At 37.7% G+C, this 22,803-nt stretch overlaps 1 protein-coding gene across 1 annotated transcript; it reads left to right on the top strand.

Moving 5' to 3' along the window:
- Window positions 1-3,905: 3,905 nt before the first annotated feature.
- LOC110794195 (DNA damage-inducible protein 1-like) lies at window positions 3,906-4,484 on the top strand. The gene has a single exon (XM_021999138.1). It carries the CDS (start codon window positions 3,906-3,908, stop codon window positions 4,482-4,484), a length of 579 nt encoding a protein of 192 aa, XP_021854830.1.
- The last annotated feature ends 18,319 nt before the right edge of the window (window positions 4,485-22,803 follow it).

The following is a 22,803-nucleotide window of genomic DNA, read 5'->3' as shown; positions in this document are numbered from 1 at the left end:
ATTCGAAGCAGAGCCTCTCTATCCATGAAATTTGAGCACAAAAACACAAAGTACAACCCTAATTTAAGCACCTAAATTGGACCTCTTTTCACCCATTGAGAATCAGCGACGTGTTGCACTACCGACAACGGAGGTGAGCCATGACCATAGAATTTGCCAATTACAGAAACATCCCAATGAATTGGTGATCCCAAAAGATGCGATGCAGGTGGTGAAACCAATACTCCCATCCTATGGTGTCTCCAATTGATTTGCTGCCCTCTAGGAGGCATAGCTAATTGAAAATAGTAGAACTCAGAAAAGATGAAGATGAAAATTTGTGAAAAAGACAGAGAAAACAGAGGTACAAAACCCCACAAAGATGAAAATTTTATTTAAAAAGAGAAAAATGGATTGTTCGAAAAAGGAGAAAGATAGAGTGCAAATTGGCTGCTTGCATGAGATAACAAGTGGCAGAGAGGATTACCACTATCTCACACGTAATTAACACTCAAGTAATTAAATTATTTTATACTAGAATTTTTAAATACATATTTGAAGTAATTGAAATAATTATTCTAATAATTATTACAAAAATAATTCTTGGTACGCATACCATATTTAAAAGTTACATTCAAAGATAGAACGGTTCGCAGACCATATTTTTTATGCTAGTTGAGTCATACTAGTCACCTGCAAACCCACAACGCAATTATATATAATATACATTCTCCCATTCGTACTCTAACGACGAATGACCCAAGCAAGCTTACGCAAAATTAACATGATTAATTAAAATCATGTTCATGTACACGCGTTCTAAAAAGTTAATCAATTCCAAAGTATTAACCTTAATTATAATTCTAATAAAATATTTAATTGAATTAAAAGTGACCGGCTTACGCAAAATTAATTAAAATAATTAATTTCTAATTTTCATTAAAATATGTCCATTAAAAACCATTAAAATATTGAACTTTTAATTTTAAATAATAAACTCATGGCCTAGCTCAAGTAAAATAAAATAACATATACAAAAATCCAAGTTGTTAGCCCCTACGTGCAACCGCATGCCCAAAACTCGAACATGGGCCTTGGCTCGAATCACAAGGCAACAATCGCACAAATCGATGCAACGAAGCATGGGCTTGCGACCAACCATCGGTGCATTATATAGCTCGCAAGCACACGAGCAGCAGGCCACAAGGCGCAATGCTCGTTGTTGCTTTGTTGTATGGCATGGCCCATAGGCGTTGGATTCGTGTCATGCCCATCGCTGCGCTACCGAAGCGACAATGCAGCGACAACAACAAGACGCCCCACATGCCCGCACAACCTCGCCCTCCCCTCTTCGACATGCCATCGCGTGCGGCAAGCAGGCTCGGCCAGTAGATCTCGCCTACGGCGATGTGCTTGCTCGTCCGTTCAAACCAAAAATCCAATTTTTTTCCCGAGTCGAAAAATGACACGATTCATAATTTTACAAAATGTTACAAATCCAATTGTCAAAATTTTGAAAAACAATTAAATTAGGGTGATTTAATATTATATCACAAAATCTAATTCATAAAAATAATTAATCTAGGCTAACTTTATTCGAAAAATATGAACGAATCCAATCAACATTATTTTTGAATGCATAGAATAAATAATCCAACAATTTAACCTATTCCAAGTAATCAAATCTCATATTTTTATCAAATTATGGTTTAGGTGAACGATTAAAATTAACGAATCCAATCAAATCTTTAAATTTTAAATGAGCCTTTTACCAATGAAATCATATTCCCCTACTCACCTAAGCGTAATTCTAGATCTAACCAATCAAACTAATTAATTTTAGATCAAAAATTAGAATGTCGTTTCCACCCAAAATACACTAAGGAATAGACGAAATCCGACAAGCTTTAAAACTGCAGTTTCTAGGAATTAACCCAATAATCCGACATTTTAACGAAAAACTCTGAAACTAAAACCATTAGTTCCAGCCATATTAATTCATGAAAATTACATTAAATAATAATTTAAAACATGAAACTCGTGATACTAATATTGGGATTTACTGTTTATCTAATTCACAATGCGGAAACAATCACCAATTGCCGAATCACATGTAAAAGTATGGATTAAACGTAACATACATCTGTAGCTTGTACTCCCACCTGCATCACGAACACGAACAAGAATCCGCGTGTAGTTCCTCTATAATAGTCCACTGGAACGTTCGGATCCACCTTGATTTTGTCAGCTTAGAACTTTCTCAAGGTATGTGGCAATGTGTTAGAATCCAACCTTCCTTTACTTGTATTTCTCCTTTCTATTGCTTTCTAGGATCTTTCTAATAGTTTTCTAGGCTTTAGGGAGAATTATTATGTTACTGTAATTCCAGTGTTCACTGGCAAGTTTTAGCTAATTCAAAATAAACCTCTATGAGGGGTATGAACCAATACATCTCGTCAGAAGTTGCCTTTGCTTAATTCATGTGTTGTTGCTAGCCTTTATTGATATTGTGCTGTTGTAAGCTTTAAGCTTTCCAAGACCCATCAAAGTCCCTTGCAAAACAGATACACTCTCGTCGTCGGTCCCGCTTGTGCCTGCTGTGCGCACACAAGCGCCCCATTCGACCCTCGACCCTCGCTCTTGTCGCCAATAGGCAAGAGTGCCCTTTCAGAATAAGACGCTTACTCGTGCCCCTACAAGTCACAAGACACTCATTGCGCACAAGGCTCGCATCCTTGCCGCCAATAGGAAATAGTGCGCCGCACGGATCCGGTGTCAAAACATTCGGACCGTGACAATTGGTATCAGAGCCAAGGCTCGACCTAGGCCCCGAAAGACCCAAGAAAGAAAGAGATCGATGGAAACGATCGGAGAAAGACTAGCCTGGCTAGAAGGCAAGTCGGAGAGTTGGACCCGACTCGAGGAAATTGTGATTGGCCAAGCCAAAGAGATAGAAATACTCGAGGGTGCGGTCGATGAGCTCATGCAAGAGAAAAAAGCGCTTCAGGAATAACTCAACTTTGTCCAGAAGCAAGTTGAAGATGCCCAAGACAAATGCGCGACACTGATGCGCGCTGCAAGGACTGACTCCAGTGGGGGTGGTGCGATGAAGATCAAACCTCCAAAGCCTCGAGACTACAGTAGGGCTAGATACTCGAAGGAAGTTGAAACTTTCTCTTCGACATGGAGCATTATTTCAGAATTTGTCAACTGAGTGACAATCTAATGGTGGATACCGCGACCATGCATTTTTCGGATGATGCAAAGCTGTGGTGGCGCACCAAGCACACTGATATCGAAGAGGGGAAAATAAATATAGACACCTGGGAAGAGTTCAAGAAGGAACTCAAAGATCAATTCTACCCCGAGAACACTGAGTTTGTCACAAGAACGAAGCTACGGGAGATCCGCCACAAGGGCTCCATACGCGACTATGTGAAGGAATACTCGGCCTACATGTTGGACATCCAAGACATGAATGAGAAAGATCGGTTGTTCCACTTTGTTCACGGGCTACAAGAATGGGAGTAGCGTGAAGTATTGAGGGCGAAAGTGGACACGCTTTTGGCCGCTATGACTGCTGCAGAGCGATTGATGGACTACTTCACAGGAAGGGGCCATCGCTCGGAAGAAAGAACAAGGGGGACGCCTACAAGCTCGGAGGGCTCGACTCCAAGCTCACTCAAGAGTGCGAGAAGTGACTCAAGGGTGTCGTGCAGCTCAGTCGGGGGATTCAAGAAAGGAAATGGGGAAGGAGATTCACAGAAATCCTGGTCATCACCTTCCATATCAATAAAGGAATCCAAGATCAGCACGATCTCGGGAAAATTAGTAGACTTAACTGTTTGCTATGTCGAGGCCCACACAAATGGTGGGAGTGCAAGCACAAAGGGGTGATCGACAACCTATAGAGGAAGTTGTCGGCCATGCCCGTGGAGGAAACCCCAAAAGAGATAGAAGAAGAAGCATGCCATGAAGACGACGAGCCCCGCAGAATGAGTTCCGTCTACATGATGTATGCAATGGGGAAAGAGACCCCGAAGACAAGTGAGGAATCCACAAACATGATGTATGTGGACCTTGTGGTAAATGGGAGGAATGCTCGAGCCATGGTAGACACCGACGCCTCTCACAACTTTGTGACCGAAGCAGAAGCCCGTAGATTGGGGTTAGTGCTTAAGAAAGGAGGCGGTAGCATGAAATCCGTCAACTCCAAAGCCAAGCCGATTCTCGGTGTGGCAGAACAGGTGGAAGAAAAGTTGGGAGATCGGGAAGGAAAAATGAACTTCACTGCCGTCAACATGGACGACTTCAACCTTGTACTTGGATTGGAGTTCCTCCGCTCTAGCAAAGCAGTTGTAATGCCTCACTTGAATTCTTTGCTTGTAGCAGGTGGACAAACTTGTCTAGCTCGAAGTACAGATACTCCCACAAAGACAAAAAAGAAGGGCCGATTCCTTTCGGCAATGCGAGTGATGGAGCCACTCAAAAAGGCGTCATCCTAGATACCCCCTCGCACCAGAAACAAAAAACAAGATACAAGCTAAAGCCAAGCCGCTCCGATCCAGAAACCAAAAACAAGGAAGACTTGGATTCACAAGATTCACCATCCTATCAAGACACAACAAGATTCAAGAAGACTCCAGCAACCGCCATCAACCAACGGCGCAGCGAAGACTACAAAGTTTAGAATATGATATTTTTCTTTCATCTTTTGTAACTCTTGTAAGTCGACGAGGGCGTCGACATCTTAAGTGGGGGAGGATGTTAGAATCCAACCTTCCTTTACTTGTATTTCTCCTTTCTATTACTTTCTAGGATATTTCTAATAGTTTTCTAGGCTTTAGGGAGAATTATTATGTTACTGTAATTCTAGTGTTCACTGGCAAGTTTTAGCTAATTCAAAATAAACCTCTATGAGGGGTATAAACCAATACCTCTCATCAGAAGTTGCCTTTACTTAATTCATGTGTTGTTTCTAGCCTTTATATATATATTGTGCTGTTGCATGCTTTAAGCTTTCCAAGACTCATCAAAGTCCCTTGCAAAACAGATACACTCTCGTCGTCGGTCCCGCTTGTGCCTGTTGTGCACACACAAGCGCCCCGTTCGACCCTCGACCATCGCTCTTGTCGCCAATAGGCAAGAGTGCCCCTTCAGATCAGACTCTTACTCGTGCCCCTACGAGTCACAAGACACTCATTCCTCACAAGGCTCGCATCCTTGCCGCCAATAGGCAAGAGTGCGCCGCACGGATTCGGTGTCAAAACATTCGGACCGTGACACTATGGGAATTTCTCTCTTGGAGGCACATTCGCAATTAGGGTTCCTTGTGTGTATATGTGTTATCAGTTATGTGGAAAACAAATAGGTTTAGGTTAATAAACATAGGGACAATGCAAGGGTGACTGACCAAAGGCTTCAGGCCTTGACCAGCCACGCCACCCCATCAGCTAGCAAGGCAACACGCACAACCGCTGGGCCATGAGCTGCACTCAGGCCAGCGTGATGTTGCAGAGTTGTTGCTTCTTGCTAACTTCTCGCGCGTGTGCGCTTAGGCCTTAATTGGGGTGCTCGCTTGCACGATGCAGCACTGCAGCGCCCATGGGACTTGGGCGCTTGGCTCGTGGGCTGCAGTGTTTCTCGTCACCCCTTCATATATTCGCCTAGGGCCTTGCTGCAATTATTCATCATATATTACTTGACGATCTAATGTCGTACTATACGGATTATTGGTGCGACCCAGCCTACGATATACACAATAGGATGTACGATTACAACCCAATGATTTATAATACATTAATGTTTTCCGAACTAAATTAGCGATTAAATTCATTTAATCCGGCGGTCTATTATATGACATTGGTGCGACCTTGCCGGTTCAGTCAAGAGTAAGTTGTGAGCCTAATAAGGATTAGAACTCACTGATTGAACCATTGCTCTAGTAGATGTTCCGATCACTTGATCTCACTGAATAAATTATTCTGTAATTAATCTGAACCTTGGTATTAGATTAATGTACCTTGGTTGAAGGACACATTTCCTTCGCTGGTGACCTTCTCCTGTCCCGAGGATGAATGTTCCCGCTTGTATACAATTACCGCTAATCCTTGTTATTAGTCTCTTTTGCAAGTACAATTAATTAATTTAATTATGTGTTATGTGATTAGTTATGTTTTATTCGACTAACTTATGTTTTGGAGGGAGAAATAATTAGTAGTAAGAGTTGCCTGTGGAATCAAGCTACGTGCACTAGAAACTGGTGCACTACACTTGATCTAGCGGGCCCCACTGTATCCTGGAGGGGTATGTTGGAATCCGACGATCTGTGTTGGGTTCTGGTGCACCACTTCAGACTTGGCGTGAACTCTTTTCTTCTTTGCTATTGTGTACGAATTAATCTGGATTAACATTCGACTTTAATTTAAATATTGACATATATACTTGTAATGTATTAATTGTGCATATTTGTAATTATCCTATAGGTTAACTTTTATTTAATTTTGTAGGTCAAGGTAATTGGATGATCTTGTAGTTGTCATCGATCTTGTATTGGTTATCGATCTTGTCGGCCAAGAGACGATGGAGTGGAGGTACGATACTACAGATGGACATTTTAATGAGAGAGATAAAAAATGTGTTGCAGCTCTCCTCTTAGTTAGCGTGTACCCAAGGACGATCTTACATTGGAATATATGAAAGATGGTTGCTATTCTAGTAAAACGACCTACGTGCTTGGCAAGGGCCTTGATTTTGAAGCTTTGCATGAGGCTTGGTCGTGCATATGGGGTCTTTACATACCACCAAAGGTTAGACATTTCTTGTGGCGAATTGGTATGGGTACTCTACCTGTGCGGCTGCTCCTTAAACAATGTCACCTCATAGACGCTATAAATTGCCCATGGTGCAGTATTGAAGACGAGAAGATTGGACATGCGCTATTTAATCGTGTGAGAGTTATGTACCTTTGTATAACACCCGAATGCTTCCTCTCTTTTATAAATCCATTTTCTTACTTAAATAAAGGAATTACTAGAATATTACCGGCAACGTGATAATGTTTAAGGCTAGTACCATAATTACGCAGCGGAAATAAGTAACTTTCAAAATATAATTAAATAGTTAATGGCCATTAATACAAGTTGTAACCATATATACTCAGCCAAAATCCAATTTAAAACAAACAATCCATTATCGTTGATGATTGAAAGTGGAGGCCCATGTTACGAAAGACGCCGTTTATACTCTAGACTTTATTAAAAACTGATTTCAAAACTAAGCAAGCAATGATAAAAACTCTAAACCATCCCATCCTGAATGATAACTTTGCTTGCAAGTCACCTCTGTGAGTCATGCTTAGAAAATGCTACTCCCCAACAATGAAAATGCAATTGATGGATCATCATAGGGTCATTATGGCAAAGACCATGACTAAAAGACATGAAAGCACGTAATCAGCAAAAGATGAGTACTACAAGCAAAGAAAAGCCTATAACTAAACATGCTTCACTCCAAAATACAATAATGAAATCACATGCAAAAGCCAAATAATAAACGTTCAATTATAAAGACAAGACTCGACTCTTGACTTTATAAATTAATTTGAGTAAGCATCGAACGGGTTTCCTTCCTCCTAGGTCCAACTGGACTAGTGTTGGGAGCCCTCCAAACACTAAATAAAAATAGTATCCCTCTGCAACAATTACTGTGACGGAATTTCCTGCACATAAAATAGTAATACAACGTCTTGTAACACCGTTAGAAGCAAACAACACTACGAACGAGTACTCAATCCCTTCATTTTTCATACTCAAGGTGCATACGTTCCAAGAGATTTTAATATTATTAGGTTTCACTTTACATTGATTAATATTTTATTCAAAGACCGACTCAAGACACAATCAAATAAAACATTCAATAAATAGAAAACCGACGTTACTTCTTATAGAATCCTTAAGGACTTGTGATCAATGAGCATTTGGCTTCAGTGAATTATTACTTTGTTCCTTCTCAACATGATTCTACGTGTGAGTCTACAACATGTATGTTAACATGAGGGTTGTGCACTAGACACGAATAAATCCTATTTCATTTCACCTTCTCATATAACTCTATAAGTGTGTACCCTACATGCCCAAAGGTACACATGGTTTGTGAAAAACTTAGGCTCCTTGAATGTTAGACATTATGTACTTAAGTATAAATACTTGTTGACATGGTTGACCTTACGTACAAAGCATAAATAAATCTTCTTGCATGCGCATAAACCATACATGCATAAATCATACTTGGCCAACATGCTTGATTTTTAAATTCAACAAACATAATTCACAATTACATGCTTTCTCACATAATCAAACATGAATCCATAATCAAAGTAAACATGAATCACAACATCATAGACATAACATGTATTCACATGAATAATTTGGGTTGCCCTACACTTGTACTTACCTTGTGTACCTAAGTAGTGGGGTCACTTTGTTATTCAACTCAATCTAATTAGAAACCTCCTCATATCATAAACAGCAAGTCTCTTGTGTGGCGCGCCGCATCATTAGTTGTTCATGTGGCGCGTTCACACTGAATTATAATTTGTGCGTTCCAACAGTACTGGAAACAAGGTAATGTAGTAGATTGGTGCAATAGAACAATGAAAATTGGATTGTTTCAATGGTTATCAAGCCTACATAAAGTGTGGTAGATATTGTTGGTTATAGGTTTGAAATTTGACAACTTTTTTTTTGTCTTTCTTTTTTTAATTATTTTTATCTACGACCTCTCTCTTTCTTTATTTAAGCACCTCCTTTTTTTCCTCTTCTTTTTGTCTTTATTTTTCTAATTATTTTTATTTACTACCTCTCTTCTTTTTTTTAGCAGCTCCTTTTTTTTCCCTTTCTTAATTGTATGTGTGTGTGTGTACAATTACTAATCAATTATGAATGTTTAGCTCCATACTTGGTAATTACTAATCCTATTATGAAGGTTATTTCTAGTTGTAATTGGTTATTTTAGTAACTTAAAACATTAGGAAATTATTTTAATGTTTATTAGGGTAACCTTTTGTATGTTAATGGTGTTACTTTTGTAAAATAGGCACAATTACGACAAATATTCTTAAATATTACTTCTATTTGTAATTCCAGTTACTTATATAGTCTTGACAAAATTACTTTTAATCTAGCTACGTACTTAGCAACTTAAAACATTAGGAAATTATTTTAATGTTTTATTAGGATAATGTTTTGTATTTTACTGGTGTTACTTTTTTAAAATAGGCACAATTACGACAAATATTTTTAAGTGTTCTATTTGTAATTTTAGTTACTTTTATAGTTTTAGAAAAATTACTTTTAATCAAGCTATTATTCACTTAAAACATTAGGATGTTACTTTAATATTTTACTAGGGTTACTACTAAGCGTTACTATTATTTGCAATTTCGGTTACTTATATATTTTTCACTTAGTTACTTTTAATCTAGCTACTTAGTCACTAAAAACATTAGGAAATTACTTTAATATTTTACTAGCTAGGGTAACTTTTTATATGTTAATGGTGTTACTTTTAGACAATAGGCACAATCATAAAACATATAAAGGCTTGAACATTAGTTACGAATTACCATAATGTCCTTTATTTTCCTTTGATTTACATGGTTTTCCCTTCCTTCTGATCATGCCACGTTGCCTTCTCTTCCTCCTCTCCAGATTATGTGACGCTTTCTTGTCTCCCTAATTCCCTTCTTCTTTCTCTAAACCTTAGCTCTCCCTCCGATCTTCTCCGCCCCCATTTTCTATCTCCTCTCCCTTCTTCTTCATGTCTCCTTCATTGTTCCGCGCTGTTACATCCATCTCTTGCACCAATAACTAACTGTTGATATGAACGACGATTGACATTTTCTTTCTCACTAGGCGTACCGCTTCTGAATCTCCTCACTATAAGTTCATATATTTCTCCATGGTATGATTTTCCTTTCTGTGGAATTTTTGAATTAGGGTTTTGTTTATTGCTTTTAATTGTTGATTTTGTTGAATTTTGGCTGGTTTAGTTGAATTGGAATATTGATTTGGTGTTTTTGTTTTCTTTCTTTTTCAAGATTAATAGCACAAATTAGTTACTTTTTTGGTGAATTATTGAAATTTGTGATTAATTTTGAATGGGTCAGAAAATTCGGGCTTGAGGCAAAAAGAACGAGAAGAGCATTAGGTGTTAAATTCCCAGTAATTCTTTTTTTTTCTCTCTCCTTATTCGAACTGAAAAATAAAAAATAGATTTTGAATTACTAGTTGAAATCTTGTGCTCATGTGTGTTAATCTGTGTTTATTTGTAGAAAATGTGTAACTTGATATTCCAGTAGGAACACACACAAGAGGGGGGGGGGTGAATTGTAATTCGAACTTTGATAGAGTTTCTTTCGGAAACCAAGGAACAATAAAGGAACTGAGATCAAGAAAGACTAAAATAACAATTGTGAGAACTTCTTGACACTAATCAAGAAGAGAATTTCTTTTATTAAAGGAATACCTCGATTACAATAACTCTCTAACACAAGTTCCTCTCTAACTCGTGTTCCTCACAGTAATCTACTCAGATTACAACTCTCTCTTCTTCACTTTCTCTCAGACTTAAACTCTAAGTCTTTACAAGATAACTCTATCCTCTCTAATACAAAATACAATTCGTGTTTAGATAACTCTAGATATTAATAATGCTTTTGTATATATAGGAACTTAGGAACTCTGAATTAACTAGGACACAAATTGATTTTAGAAAATCTTTGATAATACGTTTTCAGGAAAGCAAAAACTCTTAGAATGTTTGTGTAACTTTAACTAAAAACGATTTCCCTTTTATAGAGTTTATCCCTAGGGTTAGTTCCCTTCAAAACCTCAACAACTAACTACCAGCACTTTGATCTCCAAGTCCCTTGACTTGAGGAACAAGGGGAATACCACTTCCCACGTTCAACCACAAAGCAGTTAGTGGTTTTGACTTCATCAAACTCTAAAAGATTTTCTTTAAAACAGATTTTTATTTATCTACAAAAACTTAGGAGAATTTTTTGGAAAATAAGTTTTGCTTAAATAAAATAAAACGTAAATCTATTTTATATTAAATATGTAAAACTTATTTTTATTTAATTAAATGTTTTCCATAAAAATTGCTTCCAGTAAAATAAATGGCCTAATTAAATCACAAGTTCCTTGAGTACCCTATATACCATTAGCATAATTAATATTTACATAAAATTCTAAGTACAGTAGACTACCTAGACTTTTATGTCTTCCCTTTGTCTGGAACTTGCAACTCGGAAGCTTCAGACGTTCCAGCTCTGGAACATTGATGAGTTCCTCTCTGGCTAACATAGGAACTCGTGGCTATGAGTCTGTAATTGTTCTTGTGGGCATGAAGAACTCTTGATATGTAAAATGTGTTGCTCCTCTTGTGACTTCAAAACTAGAACTGATACTGCTTCCAGCTCTGGAACTCCAGTAGTTGTTCCAAGTGTAAATCAGGAACTTCAACATCTGATTCAAGTTCCTATCCTAATAGGAACTTAGGCACTTACCTGTCTAAAGTCAATAGCAACCACAATCAGGAAGTTTGCAATATGTGTGTCATCAACCAAAATCTAGGAACAACAATATTCCCCCTTTTTGGTGATGACAACACTTGCAACCTTTTTACAAATGAGAGTAAACACAAACAGGAACTGATGCAGACTACAGTGGAACAAAACAAAAAAAATAGAGAAGAAAAACACAAAAAAAAACTTACAGAGAGAGTACACAAGAAGTTGATTCAGGAACTGGATTGATTTTACCTTGGAAGTTTTCACCTTGACTTCCCCCTGTTGACATCAACAAAAAGCATAGCACGAAATATAGCCATTCCAAACACAGTGCCCCACGATCAACGTTTGGCAAGTTAAGCTAGCCTCAAAGTATTAAACCAACTCACACAATAAATTAGAAAGCAAGCAGTAATGATCAAAACCAGAAAACACAAAGATATTAACCAAGCAAGTCAAGATATGATGGAACAAATACCCAAGTTTGAAAATTATATAGACCAAAATAAAATTAAAAAGATTGTTCCATGGCAAAAGTTAGTTGAAACATGGGATAGGGTGATTAATCTTGGGATGAGGAACCAGAACCAGCAGTTTCCTTGATCACTGTCTCCTCAAAGGTTTCCAGATTATTGATCTTGGTGAGAATGGTGGCACGAGTGGCATTGGCTTGATCTGAGTAGTGTTGGAGATTGGTTTGGAGAGTCTTGACACTGTCAACCAATGCACCTATGTGAGCTTGCATTGAACTGATCCCGTGGTCTGTTCCCTCCTGCAGTTCCACCAGACGGGCAACTGTTGCCTTGAGATCCAATATCTGATCATCTTTTGTGTTCCAGGCACCCCCATGTTCTTGAACATGTTCCTGTGCAGATGGAACACAACGAGCTTTGGATTTCTTGGAGGATCTTGGTGTCCTGGTCCTTGGCACAGCGGCTTCAGGCAGTTCTCCTGTTTGATTGGAACATCATCCTCCTCTATGGGCATCTCCTTGACCTCCCCTTCTTCATTTATTTCCATCAAGATAGGCCCTCTTTTCTTGTTTTCTTGCATTGCCACCCTCATGCTCTTCCTTTTCCCTTGGGATCTTACACACTTCTTTTTCCCTTGAGGAACTCGAGATAAAGTCACCTCCAAGTGTTCGGGTTCCTCCTCCTCCTCCTCCTCCTCCTCCTCTTCTTCTTTAACTTCTGGACCCTCTTGATCTTCTTCATCCTTTTTCTCTTTTTTACCAGCCTTAATGACTTTGCCCTGAACTACCTTAAGGTTTAACAGAGTGAGCATTTCAAGTTGTAGGATTTGGGTTGATTTTAGAGGGATGACATAGTAGGGACTAAGGTCAACTGAGAAGCTTTTGAAGATTTCAGTGAGAAGTGAAGAGTAAGGGATTTTGTATTTTGGTATGCAGGTGGATAGATGTATGATCATAATAGCTGGAAAGTTTATGGGTATTTTTCTTTCTAGACAATACATGAGGCATGCATCAAACAGACTGGCTATGTTCCTTTTCTGGGTTCGAGGAACTACACCTCTCCACACAATATTGAATAACAATTTTTGAAGGGGTGAGAAACAGTTATGTTTTGTGGAGGTGCAAACTTTGGAATTTCCTCCAATTGAACCAACAATATCATCTTCATTGACACTATCAATGGTCACTGTAATCTGACCTTTCAACCACATATCAAAACCCCTATTGGGTGTACCAAACAACTGTTCCAGATAGGAGGCATCAAATTCGATGCGAGTTCCATTTACTTACTCGAACACACATCATCAACACAAGTAAAGGTTTTGCAAAATTCTTTCATGGCTTCGGGAATTAGGGGTGATTTGGCATAGGTACTTAACAAGCTTACCCACTTTTGATGTTCGAGGATCTCAATCAATTCAATGAACTTCGTAGCTTCACACCATGTTGAATTGATTGCAAACCCTTCCACCAGATTGATTTCCTTTGCAGTGAGTTTCTTGATGCTTTTTCCTTCCCCCTGAGTGTGAGCACCCTCATGTGGTTCCTCAGTTTCCTCGAGTTGTTCACCAGAAATTTCTACCCGACGCTTTTAGGATTTCCTTGTGGAAGATCTAGGGTTTGAAATTGGGGATTTCATTTCAATGTCAGTGTCTATTGGTTCCCCTTGGGTAATTGCGAGAATGGGGTTGTGAGATCGGAGGGGAATTGGTGATTGTATTGGTGATGTATCCATGGGAACTGGAGAAGATGGATTTCTTTTTCGTTTGAGGGATGTGAGATCGGTGTTTTTGCTGGTGAGAACCATGGTGAAGGGATTTTATAGGTGGAAGGAGATGTGGTGTCAGTGGAGAAAGCGTGTGAGAGAGGGAGAAAAGGGGGTTGCATGGATTGAATGTGGAAAGTGAAGAGTTTCTCCTATTTGTTGCCAATGGAACCGTTCCAAACATTCTTTGAATGTGGGTATTCGTTTTTGAATTTTAAAAATTTATTTTTAAAAAATTTAAAAGAAAAGTATAAATATAAATTAAAATAAAACTGTGTTTGACTTGGTATTGACTTGCTTAATTTTGTATCTCTGAATTAATAGTTTGATAGGAACTGCTTACCTTGCACATTTGGAGTGTGAGTTTGTTTGCCACGATGGTAAGCTTCAACTATGTTTGCACACAAGATTTTGTGTTTGTAATAGTCTATATGTACTATGGTTTTTGCCTTTGCCTTAGAGGAACTTCAATTTAGCAATTACCTTAGCTTGATCATTCCGAGTTCCATTCTCATTTTCTCATGTTTCTCCCTGTTTAAAGGCTTACTTAAAATGTCAGCAATTTGGTGATCAGTTTGGCAAAAATCTAATTTAATTAAACCTTTCTCAACATTATCTTTAGAAAATGGTGTCTAATGTGGATGTGTTTGACCCGGGAATGATGAACCAGATCTTTTGAAATACAAATAGTACTAGTGTTATCACAATAGATAGGAACACAATCATAGATAATACCAAAATCTCTTAACTGTTGTTTTATCCATAGAATTTGTGAGCAACAAGCTGCAGCAGCTACATACTCAGCTTCGGCTGTGGATAGAGCAACAGTGTTTTGTTTCTTGGAACGCCAAGAAACCATGCATGGACCTAGGAACCGTACCATACATGATGTGCTTTTTCTATTCACTAAGTCACCTGCATAATCAGCATCAGCATATCCTTTTAGCTCGAATGATCCACTTCTTGGATAGTATAGGCATAGGTCATCAGTTCCTTTGAGATATCTTAGTATTCTTTTCACAGCAGTTAAGTGGGACTCCTTTGGATTGGATTGAAATCTTGCACATAGTCCTACACTAAAAGAAATGTCAGGTCTACTAGCTGTTAAGTATAATAGTGATCCAATCATACCTCTATATTTTGTTTGATTCACACTTTTCCCATTTGGATCAGTGTCTAATCTGGTAGCTGTTCCCATGGGAGTGTGATTTACTTTGGCTGATTCTAGCTCATATTTCTTTAGGAGTTCCTTCACATACTTTTGTTGGTGTATCATGATTCCCTCCTCAGTTTGCTTGATTTGTAAACCAAGGAAAAAGTTGAGTTCCCCCATCATGCTCATTTCAAATTCACTGCTCATCAAGTTTGCAAAATCCTTGCACAAGTTCTCATTAGTTGCTCCAAATAATATATCATCAACATAAATTTGAACTACTAACAAGTCAGTTCCTCTAGATTTTAAAAATAAAGTTTTGTCTATTCTACCTCTTTTAAAATCATTTTGAAGGAGGAACTTTGATAATCTCTCTTACCAAGATCTAGGGGCTTGTTTTAGTCCATAGAGAGCCTTATCTAGTTTGTAAATGTGATTTGGAAATTCGGGATTTTCAAATCCAGGGGGTTGTTCCACATAAACATCTTCTTCTAAGAAACCATTTAAGAAAGCACATTTAACATCCATTTATAAAGTTTAAAACCCATGAAGGCAGCAAAAGCAATTAAGATTCTAATGGCTTCTAATCTAGCAACAGGTGCAAATGTTTCTTCGAAGTCAATACCTTCCTGTTGGTTATAACCTTTGACCACTAACCTTGCCTTGTTCCTTATGATTGTTGCATGTTCATCTTTCTTGTTCCGGAACACCCATTTCAGCCCTATCACCTTCTGGTGCTTTGGTTTGGGTTCCAAGTGCCACACCTTGTTTCTTTTGAATTCATTTAATTCTTCTTGCATGGCTTTGATCCAGTCAGCATCCTCCAGAGCCTCAATGTGGTTTCTTAGCTCAAATATGGAGAGGAACGCGTGGAATGCACAAAAGTTCCTTAGCTGTGACCTTGTCTGAGTTCCTTTTCTAATGTCACTTATAATGATTTCCATTGGATGAGACTTTTGATGCTTCCAAGGTCTAGGTTGAAACTGAGGTACTGGTGTTGTGGCATTTTCATCAGTTCCTTCTGTGACCTGAGTTCCTTGTTGGTCATTGTGGGGTTCCTCAGGTTCTAGTGTTGTTTCTGGATCTTCTTGGATCTCTTCGAGTTCCTCTTGTACGGGAACTTCTTGATTTTGTTGAGCAGTTCCTCTGACTGTGTGTTTGCTCGGTTGGAACTCCTCATCATTGTTTGCAGCACGAGATAAACCAATCTCGAAATGTTCTTGTTCCTGTACTATATCAGATTTGTTAGATTCATCAAATATTATATGTACACTTTCCTCAACGCACATAGACCTTTTGTTATAGAGTCTGTAAGCTTTGCTATTTAGAGCATATCCTAGGAACACTACCTCGTCGCTTCTTTCATCAAACTTCCCCAAGTTCCTTTTGCTATTGTTGTGGACAAAACATTTACTACCAAAAGCTTTAAAGTAAGAGATGTTGGGTTTTATACCTTTTAGTAGCTCATAGGGGGTTTTGTTTAAGATTGCTCGAATCATAACTTTATTTAAAAAATATCAAGCTGTGTTGACTGCTTCAGCCCAGAAGTTCCTAGGCAAGGAACTGGCTATTAACATGGTTCTTGCCATGTCCTCTAAGGTTTTATTTTTCCTCTCAACTACTCCATTTTGTTGTGGAGTTCTGAGAGCTGAGAAATTGTGGTACATACCTTGTTGCTTGCAGTATTCATCGAATTTGTAATTTTCAAATTCTGTTCCATGATCAGATCTTATATGGATCAGTTGATGACCTGTAGTTTTCTGGATTTTGTTTGAAAATGCAACAAACTCATCAAACGTTTCATCTTTTCTTGTTAGAAATATGACCCAAGTAAAGCGAGAGTAATCATCAACAATAACTAAAACATATTTTTTCCCGCTTCTGCTTTGAATTCTCATTGGACCACACAAGTCCATATGGATGAGTTCCAATGGTTTTGTTGTGCTTACCAATTTTTTAGGCTTAAAGGAACTTCGGACATGCTTGCCTTTTGCACATGAATCACAGACTTTATCATTTAGGAACTTGATTGAGGGGAGTCCTCGAACCAGTTCCTTTGATCTTAGTTTGTCAAGCAGTGAGAAACTAGCATGTCCAAACCTCTTGTGCCATAGTAGGGGATCTTCTTCAATGGCACTGAGGCAGGTTAAATTTTTCCTGGGAACTGTATTGAGATCCACAGAATATGTGTTCCCTTTAAGAGTTCCTTCCAAAATAACCTTCCCAGTGTTATTATTAATGATTTGACAATTTTCAGAAGTAAAACTTACAGAGTTTCCTTTGTCACAAAATTGAGAAATGCTTAGTAGACTGTGCATTAAACCCTCGACTAAAAATACATTTTCAATGGCATAGGAACTTGACCTTCCAACCTTTCCAATTCCAATAATTTCTCCTTTCATGTTGTCTCCAAAGGTCACAGTTCCTCCGTTGTAGGCTTCTAGTGAGAGGAATTTAGATTTGTCTCCTGTCATGTGTTTGGAACACCCGCTGTCGAGATACCACGAGCTGTTCCCCTTCACTAGAACCTGTAAAGAGATAAAAGGTTATTTACAGGAACTCGGGTTTCCTCGAGTTCCTTTTCAACTACAACATCTGACTTGTTAACCCATTTTTGCTTTACATAATTTATGTTTCTTTGATCCTGTTCCTTCATCTTGGAACATTCAGTACTTACATGACTTACCGTTCCACATGAGAAACAGACTTTCACACTTGGAAGATCCACATACTTTTTCTTATGGCTAGTTTTATGATTAAAACCTAAACCTTCTGTTCTCTTAGATTGAGCATTCTCAATCCACTTGGGAGGAACTTTAGGTGGTTGTCTCTGTGCCCTGGCCATGTCTAGTTCCCTCTCTAGTTTCTCTTTCTGTTCCTTTGTGGTGATCAGATCTTTGTTTAATCTTTCTAAGTCGATATTAAAAACTCCCATGTTAATCTCCAAGGATTTTGTAGGGTCTAAACTTACACTAAACATCTTATATTGACTGAGTTTCACTTGTAGAAGGATGTTTTCATTTCTAATTTTCTCGAATGACTCATTAATGGTGGTATTTCTATCTAGCAATTCAAAGAACCTGCCTTGAACATCAGATCTAATATTGTTCAGATAATTTATGTGGTCTTTATTGAGTTCCAAGGTTCTATCACTTTGCGCTTTTAACATACTTAGCTTTTTGTAATCATCTAGAGTTTCTAGCAACAATTCAATTAGTTTTGACTTTGAAAGACACTGAAGAGTGGAGGAACTTACTTCTTCTGATGGAACTCGTTCAGTTTCTTCTGTTCTTGCAATGAGGCAGAGATTTGCAGTTTCTTCATTAGGTTGTTCCTCATCGTCTTCTGAGTCTGTTGCTTCGCCCCATGCAGCTATCATAGCCTTCTTGAAGTTTGGCCTGTTGAAAGTAGACTTGTTATAGCGTTCCTTGACCTGTTCCTTTCCTTTTCCTTTGGCTTTGTCGTTTTCCCACAGAGGGCATTCACGAATTTGATGATCAGTTTCTCCGCATTTGAAGCAACCTTGCTCAGTTTTGGAACTAGTAGTTTTCTTAGCAAAGTTTCTTCCTTTCTGGTTTCCTGGGTTGAACTTCATGTAGAGCTTTCTCATCCTTCTAACCAGCATGGCAGCCTCTTCTTCATCTAGCTCAGATTCGTCGAGTTCCTCAGCGTTTAGAGCAAGTCCTCGGTTTCTGGAGCTCTCAGGAACAACAGCTCCAAGATGCAATTCATGTGTCATCAAGGAACCAGCAAGTTGTTCAATGTTGAACTTGGTAAAGTCCTTGGTCTCAAAAAGTGCAGTGACCTTTGTTCTCCAACGTTCATCTTGTGGCATGCTCCTTAGTATTTTTCTTACCTGTTCATCTGTGGGAATGATTCTACCAAGAGAAACTAATTCATTGGTTATGTTAGTAAATCTAGTGAACATTTCTTGAATAGTTTCTTTTGGAAGCATTTCAAATCTTTCATATTTAGACATCAAAAGGTCAATTTTGGAACGCTTAACTTCATTAGTTCCTTTGTGGGTTACTTGTAGTAATTCCCAAATCTGTTTTGCGTTCTTGCACCCCATGACCCTATTGTGTTCATGATGTCCAAGTCCACAATGCAAGATTTTGACAGCCATAGCATTCATCTCATATTTATCAAAGTCTTCTTTGGAGAATTCAGACATTGGTTTAGGAACTACCTCGTTTTCAGCATTGGTCTTTGTTACCTCAAAGTCTCCAACTTCAATTACACGCCAAACTTGGTAATTTTCCGCTTTGATGAATATCTCCATTATGTTCTTCCAGTATGAGTAGAACTTACCATTGCACATAGGTGGCCTTTGCGTGGAGTAGCCTTCTTCCAGTTTCTCTTGTGAGTTCATACTATCAGGAACTTGACTCAAACAGGGTTTCCTGTGTTTTTAGTGAGTACTGGCTCTGATACCAATTGATATTCCAGTAGGAACACACACAAGAGGGGGGGGGGGGGTGAATTGTAATTCAAACTTTGATAGAGTTTCTTTCGGAAACCAAGGAACAATAAAGGAACTGAGAGCAAGAAAGACTAAAATAACAATTGTGAGAACTTCTTGACACTAATCAAGAAGAGAATTTCTTTTATTATAGTAATACCTCGATTACAATAACTCTCTAACACAAGTTCCTCTCTAACTCGTGTTCCTCACAGTAATCTACTCAGATTACAACTCTCTCTTCTTCACTTTCTCTCAGACTTAAACTCTAAGTCTTTACAAGATAACTCTATCCTCTCTAATACAAAATACAATTCGCGTTTAGATAACTCTAGATATTAATAATGCTTTTGTATATATAGGAACTTAGGAACTCTGAATTAACTAGGACACAAACTGATTTTAGAAAATCTTTGATAATACGTTTTCAGGAAAGCAAAAACTCTTAGAATGTTTGTGTAACTTTAACTAAAAACGATTTCCCTTTCATAGAGTTTATCCCTAGGGTTAGTTCCCTTCAAAACCTCAACTACTAACTACCAGAACTTTGGTCTCCACGTCCCTTGACTTGGGGAACAAGGGGAATACCACTTCCCACGTTCAACCACAAAGCAGTTAGTGGTTTTGACTCAATCAAACTCTAAAAGATTTTCATTAAAACAGATTTTTATTTATCTACAAAAACTTAGGAGAATTTTTAGGAAAATAAGTTTTTCTTAAATAAAATAAAACGTAAATCTATTTTATATTAAATATGTAAAACTTATTTTTATTTAATTAAATGTTTTCCATAAAAATTGCTTCCAGTAAATTAAATGGCCTAATTAAATCACAAGTTCCTTGAGTACCCTATATACCGTTAGCATAATTAATATTTACATAAAATTCTAAGTATAGTAGACTACCTAGACTTTTATGTCTTCCCTTTGTCTGGAACTTGCAACTCGGAAGCTTTAGACGTTCCAGCTCTGGAACATTGATGAGTTCCTCTCAAGCTAACATAGGAACTCGTGTTTATGATCTGTAATTGTTCTTGTGGGCATGAAGAACTCTTGATATGTAAAATGTGTTGCTCCTCTTGTGACTTCAAAACTAGAACTGATACTGCTTCCAGCTCAGGAACTCCAGTAGCTGTTCCAAGTGTAAATCAGGAACTTCAACATCTGATTCAAGTTCCTATCCTAATAGGAACTTAGGCACTTACTTGTCTAAAGTCAATAGCAACCACAATCAAGAAGTTTGCAATATGTGTGTTATCAACCAAAACCTAGGAACAACATAACTTTTGACGAGAACATCCCTAATCTTGTACAAAAGCTAAACACAAGGTCAATATTTGACAAGAAAACTTGGCAAAATCTTAATTTATCTGATTATGGTGGATAATTAAATTAATTGTGTGTTTATTTGAATAAATTACATAAAATTTGTTGCGAGAACCAATAAAGCAGAATTAAGAGTTCATAATTCAATTGAAGTTGAAGATGGTAAGATCATAGATGTGGAATGTAAGGCTATCAAGGTATGTGAACATTGAATGATGCTGGGATATTGGCTATTTGTCACTCCACTCTTTTGCTTCAATTGTAGTAAGTTTATGTTTGATTGTATTCATAATTTTCAACAACTGTTGAATCTGGCTCAAGAAGTAATACCCTACTATGTGTTTTGAACAATAAGAGAATCAGTTTTTGTGGTGTTGGTGAAGGATATGGAAAACCCAAGAAGTGAATGTTGATGTTGCTGATTTATTCGTGGCTTTTATTGATTTATTTGTTGCGTATCGATCAGCTGATGGATCCAGATTTCTCTGGTTGTTTTGACAATTTGGTAGGAATATTGTATGCATCTTTTAAACAAATTATGGCTTACTCTTGCTGAGTTTGAATTTTTCCAGAAGACTAGGTTTTGCAGAAACTCTAAAACTGATTGAGACTAGAAAACCCTGAACTGCAAGTTCAATTCCGAGGAGTCTGAACATGCCACTTGACATTGTGCTTGAAATGGAGTTGAAAAACTCAGATGTGGGTGAAGGAGTCACTTAAACATCCCTCGAGAAGGCAGTTTTGCAACATTGGATGAAGTTGTTTCAGAGGTGAAGGAACAAGCAAAAGAAATCGAGTCAGCTAAAGTTACTACTAAAGTTTTGAAGGAAGAAGGGGTTGCTGGCAGTGCTCTTGTACTTTTGGTAAGTGTGTATGTTTGAACCGAAATGTCGTATTCGTCTTTCCCTTCCGTATTCCACTAGCCAGTAATAGACATACTTGCATTTTCTAATTGTCATGTAGTGTGTACCCTATCTATATTATGTCTAGACCTCCTACCAGGAAGACACACAATTAAACAGTTGTTTGACGATGACATAATATTACACGACTATGAATTCCTAATGGAACATTCTTGTCAACAATCAATGAATTGTTAATACTAAATCATCTTGAAATAAGCGATGAAATCAGTTCATGAAACACCAAACTACCTACTTTCATGCCTTAAGCAGAAGTCGTCTGACAACGATGTGCTAACTTTAGCGACTTGTGATGTTTATGACCCTCTAATCGTTGCTTGTTTGGTGGCTCATTCTTTTTTCCCAATTCAGTATAATACAATGCAGGAAGATCACATAAAGTGTGTTGTTCAAGATCAGGAAATACTGAGAATTGACTAGGTTTAAATTGTTTAGAAAATGTTAATTGGGGGATTTACATATGCATTGTCGGTATTATGTTTGTGTGTACAATCTACATAATGACAACCAAGACCTCAAGAGTAATGATATACCATGGTGAAATTTACATTATGCATGGTGGTATGAATATATGTGGATTTTGCACTTTGTTTTTTATTCTATGTTCATGAGTCATTTGCTACAGTTGAGAGTCTGTTTAATATGACCATGTGGGAGACTTCCAAATGGTGATTAAATTATTTCCTGATAATTATATTCTTGCTATGAATATTTTTGGGTATTTTTTCAAATGAATTGATTTTCCAATTTATAAAGTCACTCAACCGTTTAAAGTTTTCCTTAGTAATATTCCCTCCGTATTTATTTAAGGGATACACTTGGCCGGGCACGGGTATTAAGAAGAAGAATTGAATGAAATATAAAAATAATAAAGCAAGTGGGGTTGGGTAGATATTTTAATAAATAAACAAGTGGGGACCATGTCATTTTTGGGGGTAAGAGGTTGGGTGGGTTTATGAAATTATTTGTTAAATAGGATGGTGGGTCATATAGTAAATTAGATGTATTATTTAATTAGATGGTGGGGTTGATAAGTTACTAAATAAGGCAAGTGTATCTCTTAAATAAATACGGCCGGAAAAGGCAAGTGTATCCCTTAAATAAATAAGGAGGGAGTAACCATTTAAAGTTTTCAATCCTACTCTTGTT

Source organism: Spinacia oleracea, chromosome 1 (assembly GCF_020520425.1).
Source record: "Spinacia oleracea cultivar Varoflay chromosome 1, BTI_SOV_V1, whole genome shotgun sequence".
Taxonomy (NCBI): domain Eukaryota; kingdom Viridiplantae; phylum Streptophyta; class Magnoliopsida; order Caryophyllales; family Amaranthaceae; genus Spinacia; species Spinacia oleracea.
Note: the sequence above shows the minus strand (reverse complement) of the source record. Positions and strands in the feature narration are given on the sequence as shown.

What these genes read in the sequence shown, in the direction of transcription:
- LOC110794195 (XM_021999138.1), top strand. Translation starts at nt 3,906, where the DNA reads ATGCCCGTGGAGGAAACCCCAAAAGAGATAGAAGAAGAAGCATGCCAT.